Here is a 7,930-nt window from a genome sequence, read left to right on the forward strand (position 1 = left end):
ATCTATCTATCTATCTATCTATCTATCTATCTATCTAGGCCTATCTATCTATATATTTTTATCCGTCTATGGATATAATATATCTCTCTCTATTATGGTTATCTCTATCTATCTATACAGGCCAATTATATTGATGGACGGATATGTACGTATATACGAGATACATGTTTATTATTGAGATAGGCTCTGTATGTGCTAATATTATTATATAGACCCCATTGCCCATTCATTAATCTATAGATTTTTATAAATGAGCCAATGAGGCCATTCAGTGGCTCTCATGTTTACACGGAAGTTGTACATACCTCTGTGAAGCCCTATATAATACTAGTGGTTTAATTACATACCACGGGCCACGCCTAGGTTTGTGCTTTTCTTTTTTTATTTTCTTTGTGTTTTTTCACAACGCTGATTGATGTGTTTCTGGTTTTTAGTTTTACTCGTATTTATGCGGGTCTACCAGTCTTGCGCTATCTATACTAGTGCCAGGTATCCATTACTGTACTTTGTTCTTTCAATGTTCAGTTGATGTTCCCACCGCACCGTAACGAAACACCGCGGCGGCTGCTGTGCTCGCGCAGCTGGCTAGCTGCACATCACACCGGTGCGGTGCTTCTCGGCGGCCCGAGAGTTGCAGCAGTTTAGGTTTATCGTGTGCAGATAAATACGAGATGCAAGATAAAGAGGCGGCGGTCTCTATTCTAAATGTTCATCTCCTGTTGTTGCTAGCACAGGCCTGTGTTGTTTTGTGTTGGGAGTGAAAATGGACGAAGCTGTTGAGGATTACAGCGATGCTGTAATAGCAAGCAAGCGTCACGTTAAATTTTTCCAAAGATGTCTTCAAGTTTTACCGTGCAGTTATTCGTCTTTGGATACGAGCAGGTAGAAAACAGACTTTCAATGTCATCTTCATGTGTGTGCTAGTCCCGTGTGCTGAAATATGTGTGTGGTTGGATGCGGAGCTACAGCGAGTATTACTTGCTTGGCTTTTCATATTCGCAACATAGTGCAGTGCAAGGGTTTTATCATATTTCAGATTAATGAAGGTAGAAACTTTCTATGACAGCTCTTGAGATTATATTTTCTACAAAGAAATCGTTGCAATTTAAAAATACTAAAATGATCCGGCCAAATGAAATATCCACATAGACCCTATTGATATTATAATTTAGACTCTAACGTTACCTAAATGAATTTGTGTATTTTCAGTGGGAAATATATTTTTATATAGGCGCCTTTTATATAACAGTTAGATCTTATTGTGTTGACCAAAAGATCAGTCTGTATCTAGTTGTCGGGGGTATGTTCCGCGGGGACTGTGTCTGGCCTCACGGATCCCCTACGGAGTAGAGCCGATAAAGTCAAAAAATGATAAAAGACTCTTCTGCCTGGGAGCTGGACAGACAAATTTTTTCTGTCTAATAATATTTGTTACTGTCACACAGTTCCAGCTTGTAGTAGTGGCTTGCTTATTTGCTTAATAAAGATTCTGTTTGACTGCAGATTGCACCAGCTATATATTCATGTAGGAATATTTACATTTTTCTGGTCCAGGGATGCATGGTGCAAGATGTTGCACTAGTAGTTCAATCAAACTCTCATAAATATATCTCAGCCAGGAGATCTTTAAAGCAGAGTTTCCTCGCAGTTGCAGAGTCCTTTTCCTTTATTACATTAACGAAAGTTTTCAGTAAGTCTTGTTTCCACCTTCAAAACTCAAATGAACAATGTGTTCATGTTCTCAGATTGACAGTCGCATTCTTTGCACTATCGGGTCTCGACATCCTCGGCTCCCTTGATATCGTTGAGGCAGAGAAACAGGAAATCATTAATTGGATCTACTCCCTGCAGGTTCTACCTGACACTGCCAACTCAGGCAAGTTGCATGTTAACTACAAGACTTTCGTATTGAGTCACTTTGTGACTCACCCTTCTTCTTTTTGTTGTTGCATCTTGGTTTTCTCTTTAGTATCACCAGAAGTAAAGGATTTAAAAGCCATCGCAAATTGCAATTCAAAACCGCTAAGGGATTTGGAGTCCTTCTCTGTGGCTGTTTCTAAGCTGAGCAAATTGTCTGAAAATGTTGAGGGGAGGAGTGAAGCCAGACATCCTTCAAAGAAACAAGCTGAGGCTGAATCAAACTGTGTCATTTTGACGACTAGTTGTGATGTTGACAAGTACTCACTCCTCTCACACACCTGTGGAAATAAATTGTTTCTGTTCTTAGGATTTTATACAAGAGAACAGGGCCTACTTTCAATTTTATGTTTCTTTGATTTTCATCACATGATTTTTCTACCTTTAAACACTTTGAAAATGTTGATCTGTAGAGACTCATACAAGTTTTTTGTTTTTTTTTTCTTCAAAGTGATACAACAAAATTAGGTTTATTTTTGATACTTGAAGTTTTATTTGAATTCTCAAGCACACTTGGAATTGCATGACATTGTGTTATCGTAGTTAATTAGTACAAACAACAGTGTTGGTGCAGTGTTTTTGTGTGTAATCAATGCACTGAATTTATCAACTTTCATCATTTAACAATGTGGCAAATGTACAGAGGATCCACACCTTTGTATAACTCAAACACAACCATCAATATTACTTTTTGATAACTGCAATATTGTGTCCCTTGTATGTTTGTGTTGTTTGTTTACTTGGGACGGATACAAGGCAGTTGCCATATTCTCAATTTTATGATACAGTGGTGTACTATACATGCATAGTAGATTTTGCAATTTTCACATTTTCCAAGCTGTCACAATTCGTTTTGATGCCAGGCATATTTAGGTGTAGATATTGTGTTGTATCAGTGAAGACAAGTATTCCATTTCAATCAGAGTATTGTTTCTTTCAAAAAGCCTTAGAGCAAAATTCATTTTTCCATGATAGCTGTGGCAGCTTTAGCAGGAAATTTTAATCTCTTGTTCTCTTTTAGCATCTGAAAAACTTAATCATCAGTCATGTAATCCTTTTGATTTGATCAACAGAGGAGTCTTTATCACGATGTGGCTTCAGGGGTTCTTCAACCATTGGAATTAAATACAATCCCTCTCAGGTAAGTAAATATGAAGTAATGTGTATGAAGCCAGCATGGTTTTAATCTTTATTTTCATCTGTATGTCTGCATTGTAATAGTTTACTAATGATGAGAATGTACAATATTTGTGACTGAGAAAAAAAGAGAAGAAGAAAGTTTAATCAAAATGTTACTATTCTTTATGACAGGTAGATCTGTTCGTACATGTGCTTTAACAACAAATTAATTTGCATATTGCTAATTCTTATTGTTGTCTTGACAGGATGAAACATCAGTCTTTCATCCATATGACCTGGGTCATGTGGCAATGACCTACACAGGGCTGGCTTCCCTTATCATTCTCGGTGATGACTTGTCAAGAGTCAACATCCCAGCCATCACAGCAGGCCTGCGAGCTCTACAGCTGGAGGATGGAAGGTAGAATTGTGACCACACCCCGTCCGTGGTATAACTGGGTTTAGAGAAAAGGAGAGTTGCAAAGACCAATTAAAAGAAGAAAGAATGAACACAGAAAAAGCAAGGATAACAGGTTGTGGAAAGTTTAGCGAATGAGACTATTATTTGTGATTGTTTGAATGTTGATAAATCATGCCATAGATCTCCATGGGTCTACTCAAAACCCTTAGAAATGGCTTTGATGTAATGAAGAACTGCTCTTCATGCTTCCTTTGTAATATTGCTCAGTTTCATTTTCATTTTGTTTTGCGTTTGACTCTGACTATAATGTGTCAGATTTTCCATGTCCTACATGCCATTGTATCAGAGTCGAGTAATACAAGTTGTAAAATGTATTAAGTGTGTGTGTGTGTGTTTTATGTGTGTGTGCAAAACAATTCCAGAATTGCACGAAAGTGACATCACAGTGACGCATGTGCCTGCCTCATAACCCACTCACTAATAGTCACAGTATGTACTAGCTAAACCTGACTTCTTTCAGTTCATTTGAGTAATTGCAGCTTACATTGTCATTCAGTGTCATTCATTGTTTGCTTGTTTTAGATATTCATATGTCATTGATAAAAGGATGGATGTCATGCATTGTTCTTCGTAAGTCCCAGGATTGACAAGCTATGACAGAATATTTTCAAAAGATATACTGAGTGGAACTAGAGATCTCTTGACTTTTCGGCTGATGTCGAGATAATTTGTAACTAGTGTGCTAGGCAAACGAATAACGTGTCAACCTATTAAAATGCTACCGATATCATCTTCGTCCCCAGTTTCTCTGCACTGGAGAATGGCAGTGAAAACGATATGCGCTTTGTCTTCTGCGCCTGCTGCATCAGCTACATGCTGCAAGACTGGTCGGGAATCAACCAGGACAAGGCCATCGCTTTCATCCAGAACTCACTGGTGAGTCTACTGTGCAGTTGATTGTAGCAAACACACATCGCTTGTATCAAGAGAGTGAAGAGTGATTCTTACAGTCCCATGCGACTGTCAAATCTTCACATCTTTCTTACTATTTCATCTACTGTTGAATTGTGTATGGTGGTCATGAATTGAAATGCAAACTGACAGTCACAAAATATTATGTCAGTTTTATAGGTCGGGAAAATAGAACAAACAAAAGACCCTACCTTAGTACCAAGTACCCTGGTATTGTGTATTGTCTACTCTGACCCTTGCATAATGGAACAAAATCTATCCAAATTTTTTTTTCACAGCATGTTTGGAGATTTTAAATTGTTCCTTGGATGAAAAAAGAAAATGTTATTTTCAGTGTTCAATGTCAAAATTAGAAAGCAAAGACAATATTAAGAGGACTATTCAAATTCATGAAAGTCTTCTGTCGAGATGTTTTCATTGCAACTGATCGACAAATTGCCCTACATCGACGTGAATAAGCACTTAATTGATCAGTGTTTTAGTAATAGCCATGATAAAGAAAAATCATGGGTAATCCTGCTCGAGTATGTACACCCATGATTTTTCTTTATCATGGCTACTACTATAACACTGATCAATTCAGTGCTTATTCACGCCGATGTAGGGCAATTTGTCGATCAGTTGCAATTCAGAGGACTGTTGACACATATAGCACTCGTTATGATGAGCTATATTATATATGATGCTGCTCAGGAGCTAGTTCATTTGCATTTGTTTTTTTTTTTCCATATGAAGATCAGCGTCATACTGTATGTTTGTTGTCTGTTTGTCTGTTTGCTTGATTATTTGTTTGTTTCCTTGTTTTTGTTTTTTGTTTTTTAATCTCAGACTCATGATTATGGGATTGGACAAGGACCAGGGCAAGAAGGTCATGGTAAGTAAGAAAGTGAGAAACACCCACCTATTAAGCAAGCAAGCAAGCAAGCAAAAGAACAGATATTACTGCTTGCATGTATGTATGCACACAACAAGTTAACAAATCTTCAAAACATAGTCAAGGGGAAAATTAAAAAAAACACCAGAGAATATGAAATTCCATTGATCAAAGACAATATAAAATTGAATGACTGTGTATTTGTAAGCATGATTATGTGCTTAAACAAATTATGAAGCGTTCTACATTATCAATCCTCATTCAGGATATATTAAAGCGACTTTGTGTTTTCTGTTGAATTGAAGTACTGTCTTCTGTTCATAATCATAGATACATGTATTGTATTCTATGTTTAAGGAGCTTTGTACAGCAATAAGTCTTTTAATACTCAGGTATAGGTGGGAGATTCTGAGCTAGGTCAACCCTGTCCAAGGGAAGCAAACATTTCACTTTATGCGATTGATCCACGTTAGCCCCTCTTTTGATGAACTGATCTTGCAAAGCTGGTCTCTCTGCCCCAACTCTTTCTCGCCAGGTGGAACCACATTTTGTGCAATAGCCTCGCTGGTGCTCATGGGGCGGCTGGAGACTGCCTTCACAGAGAGGCAGCTGGAAGGGCTCAAGAGGTGGTGCCTCTTCCGCCAGCAGTCAGGGTTCAACGGACGCCCCAACAAGAAGACAGACACTTGCTACTCCTTCTGGGTGGGATCCACGTTGAAGGTGAGCCACTCGAGGGCAGCAAACATTTTACCTCATACACTAGGTTTCATTTTGAGCATTTGTGAAACATTCTCAGGGCTTTACATATGCATTATAATGCACTATCTTTGATTTGTGAGGGATATAAAATGCACTATCTTTATCATTCCAAAGTCAATCTAATGATTTTTTTAAAACTCTGTCAGTGCTCTCAGCAACAGTTCTGCATAAGATGTTAGTAGTGTTTAAAGACAGCAGTCTTTAGATACTTAATTTGTAATTAATAGATAAATTACTGTGGTCATTCATGTTTGTCTTTCCTCAATCCCAATATTCAATTTTCATTGGATTTCTTTAATTCTGTTGCACTTAAAATTTAACCAATTCGTTACTGTAGTGTGACTGCTTTGATTCATAGTAGCTTTCATTCAGGGTTGATTGGTTAACTTCTGTTCAGGAAATAGCCATGAAAAGAATGATGTCATCTTGAACCATAACAGCTCTTTGGATATATGGATATGAATGGGTGGGACATTTCTTGCAACTGTGAATAAAGATCTAATAGCTCACTATATGCGTGCAACTGATAGTTTTGAAATTGAATGGCATAGTGCCACAGACTTTTCTCTGCATGTCTTGATAGCATGCTTTGCTTGCAGTGACGGAAGCACCATGCCCAAAATCAATAATCCTGTGAACTCTCTTGTCATTGGCAGCTACTAGGGATCTTCGACATGATAGACTTTAGGTGGAACAGAAACTATGTCCTCTCAACCGAGGATACATCGATGGGCGGCTTCGCCAAGTGGCCGGACTACCACCCAGACGCTCTTCACGGATACCTGGGCCTCTGCGGCCTCTCCATGATGGGTGAGGAGGGGCTGCTCCCGATCCATCCAGCCCTCAACATCACCCAGCGAGCAGCAGACCACCTCCATAGTATACACAATAAGTGGAAAAGTGGTGACGACGCGCACAAAAGATGAGGCCGGCTCAGATGCAGTGATGTCTTGTACAGAGAGAAAATAATAACAACTAGTTGATTTATTTTATACAAATATGTTTGTTGTGCTCTGTAGTCCTGTAGGATTGCATTGTTGATTTTGGGTACTGGCCAGTCATCTTGATCTCTTTAACTGTTCTTCAAAAAACCACTCATCATTCCATCTTCAGGTTGGTGTGCTTCAAGTTGTGATTATTACTGTCTGTTCCTCAGCTGAGTAGCTGTCAGTCTTGTGAGCAACATAAACAAAAGGCTTGAAGTTGTCAATATATTGAAAACAAATTATTCAAAACGATGAATACATGAATGACAGTTCATATTATTACATTATTATTACTACAGTATCATATTCCCTTTGTTCCATAGTTGCGCTTCTTAGAACAATAGGGAGCTTTAGATTTTTGCCACAGGGATGTTCAGATGGAAAACCACCTGTTCTAAGCATGCGCAGAATCGCTTATCAAACTCGATCTATAGCTTGCGTTGTCTAAGTTTTCACTGCGCATTCTGCCGCTGTTCTAGGCTATTTTTCCATCCGCTCAATTCACGATGCAGAGAGCTACTTGATGTACCGATAATAATAGGGCACCATTTTATTTTTTTATAAAATAGGTTGTGTCGTAATCTAAAGTTAGTTTTCAGCACAACGCAGGGAGAAAGGAGAACGTCCAATGCATTCGTCATTTCAAACATCCGTGCCGCGAATCTAAAGCTTCCTAATAGTCAAAGGAAGAAGTGACCCAGTGGCTGCAGTATTGCCTGCGATGCTTGGGTAGCTGCTTACAGCAGATAAGCTACAAATCTGATAGGATTCTCACCTAAAACAAAAGACAATTTAGATATATAGTAACTTACCATGTACAAATCAATTTTCTTGCAGTCAATTTGTTAAATGGCAGTCAACATGATCAAAGCAGAGAAAAAA

The 7,930-nt window shown here is 38.4% G+C and overlaps 1 protein-coding gene across 1 annotated transcript; it reads left to right on the top strand.

The window, feature by feature from the left end:
- The first annotated feature begins 763 nt into the window (after window positions 1-763).
- Window positions 764-7,513, top strand: LOC140231165 (geranylgeranyl transferase type-1 subunit beta-like). Its single transcript, XM_072311312.1, has 8 exons — window positions 764-882; window positions 1,746-1,876; window positions 2,991-3,058; window positions 3,303-3,457; window positions 4,261-4,393; window positions 5,258-5,303; window positions 5,839-6,023; window positions 6,719-7,513. The coding sequence occupies exons 1-8, from the start codon at window positions 764-766 to the stop codon at window positions 6,986-6,988; spliced, it is 1,107 nt and encodes a 368-aa protein (XP_072167413.1). The 3' UTR covers window positions 6,989-7,513.
- Window positions 7,514-7,930: the final 417 nt, after the last annotated feature.

This window comes from Diadema setosum, chromosome 7, assembly GCF_964275005.1.
Source record: "Diadema setosum chromosome 7, eeDiaSeto1, whole genome shotgun sequence".
NCBI lineage: Eukaryota > Metazoa > Echinodermata > Echinoidea > Diadematoida > Diadematidae > Diadema > Diadema setosum.

What these genes read in the sequence shown, in the direction of transcription:
- LOC140231165 (XM_072311312.1), top strand. Translation starts at nt 764, where the DNA reads ATGGACGAAGCTGTTGAGGATTACAGCGATGCTGTAATAGCAAGCAAG. An exon ending in ACCTGACACTGCCAACTCAG is followed by an intron (nt 1,877 to 2,990) that starts GCAAGTTGCATG and finishes TTTGATCAACAG; the next exon opens with AGGAGTCTTTATCACGATGT. An exon ending in CTTTCATCCAGAACTCACTG is followed by an intron (nt 4,394 to 5,257) that starts GTGAGTCTACTG and finishes TTTTAATCTCAG; the next exon opens with ACTCATGATTATGGGATTGG.